General features: G+C 31.3%; 1 protein-coding gene across 1 annotated transcript; it reads left to right on the forward strand.

Moving 5' to 3' along the window:
* Positions 1 to 428: 428 nt before the first annotated feature.
* On the forward strand, positions 429 to 1,411 carry LOC108766763 (putative nuclease HARBI1). The gene is made up of 3 exons (XM_018516257.1): positions 429 to 451; positions 524 to 785; positions 878 to 1,411. Exons 1-3 carry the CDS (start codon positions 429 to 431, stop codon positions 1,409 to 1,411), a joined length of 819 nt encoding a protein of 272 aa, XP_018371759.1.
* The last annotated feature ends 255 nt before the right edge of the window (positions 1,412 to 1,666 follow it).

Raw genomic sequence — 1,666 nt, forward strand, 5'->3', positions numbered from 1 at the left:
AATTTTTCTATTTAAATTAAATTTTTTCATTTTATACGGTTAATTCTTTAATTTTTTATGGTAACACTTAAATTGAGCAAGGTAACGCAATTTTGTGATAATGTTTTTTATAACGTTTTGAGGGAAATATAAATAAACACTACTTTAGTTGGAAGTTTTCAATTACATTAACAGAAGTACACAAATAAATATATTATAAATATATTTATTGAATGATTTTGCAATATTTGTACTTCTATTAATGTGATTTATAATTGTAATTATTGAAAAGTATAACTCTAATAGACATTTTTACTTAACTTAATTTTAGATTGCACCGCGCAACATTCGAATTCATTTTAGATATAACAAGTAATTATCTTATTCGAGAAATAAAAGGTTGTCCAACAATTCCACCTCGTCAACAATTTTTAATTGCCTTGTGGAAAATGGCTACAATGGATTCCTATAGGTATGATGGATTGCATGCAGCTTTTCGAACACTTAATGTACAATTAAACTTATTATCTATAATTATTTGCAGATCCATTTGTGATCGATTTAACGTTGGTAGAGCATTGAGAGCTGTGAGAAGAGTTATACGAGCTCTATTTACAATAGCTCCTCAATTTATATCTTGGCCTTCAAATGAAGATGCACAAATTATAATGCACAAATTTGAAGAAGCCAGTGGATTTCCAAATACAATTGGTGCCATAGACGGCATTCACATTAGAATCGAAGCACCCAAAGAAAACGCAGTAGACTACATACACCGGAAAGGATATCATTCCATCCAGTTGCAAGTAAATTATTAGTAAAGTATTTGTAACAATCATTTTGGCCTATATATTAACTTTATATATGTGACTATATCTTTAATTTTTTTTAATTATAGGCGGTGTGCGATCACAGGGCTTTAATCACTCATTGTTATGTTGGCCATCCAGGATCTGTTCATGATCAAAGAATCTTCAGGCAGTCAGAAGTAGCCACATTCTTAAATATTGAAGAAAAATTTCCCAATAACAGTCATTTGATAGGAGATGCTGCTTATGAATTACACGAACATCTCTTAGTACCATTTAAAGATAATGGACATTTAAGTGATGTGCAGAAACATTACAATTTCCGACATTCCTCTGCAAGGACAAAGATCGAACAATGTTTTGCGTTGTTAAAAAGAAGATTGAGGAGTTTGATGCATTGTTTGCCCATGGTTAGAGTGGACCTAATGCCTGAATATATAGTAGCATGTTGTGTTATCCACAATATTTGCATACTACGTCGAGATGAACTTATAGTAATACCACTGATAGCACCTGAAGAAGTTACAGGGCAAGATTATGATATTAACCAAAGACAAGATGCAATTGGTATATGTAAAAGGAATATGATAATGCATACCTTGCAAAGACAATTTAACGTGTAAAGCAGGTAACTATATATTTAATTTTTGTATGTTGTTCAAAGAGAGAATGTAATATAAATACATATATATTAATATATACACAAAACATGTATATGTATATATATATATATATGGGGCATTCTTTCTCAACCGGACACCCCCCTCTGCCCAGAATTCATATGAACCAAAAAAATTTTTTCATGGCTGAAAATTTAGCTAAACATGTCTACTTTTATTTGCCGTGTGGCCCCTTTCAAAATTCAAAATGGCGGCGCG

Source organism: Trachymyrmex cornetzi, unplaced genomic scaffold, assembly GCF_001594075.2.
Source record: "Trachymyrmex cornetzi isolate Tcor2-1 unplaced genomic scaffold, Tcor1.1 scaffold616, whole genome shotgun sequence".
NCBI classification, from domain to species: Eukaryota; Metazoa; Arthropoda; class Insecta; order Hymenoptera; family Formicidae; genus Trachymyrmex; species Trachymyrmex cornetzi.

Coding starts and splice junctions, on each gene's coding strand:
- LOC108766763 (XM_018516257.1), top strand. CDS start 429: ATGGCTACAATGGATTCCTATAG. Junction 452..523: donor GCTACAATGGATTCCTATAG/GTATGATGGATT, acceptor AATTATTTGCAG/ATCCATTTGTGATCGATTTA. Junction 786..877: donor ATCATTCCATCCAGTTGCAA/GTAAATTATTAG, acceptor TTTTAATTATAG/GCGGTGTGCGATCACAGGGC.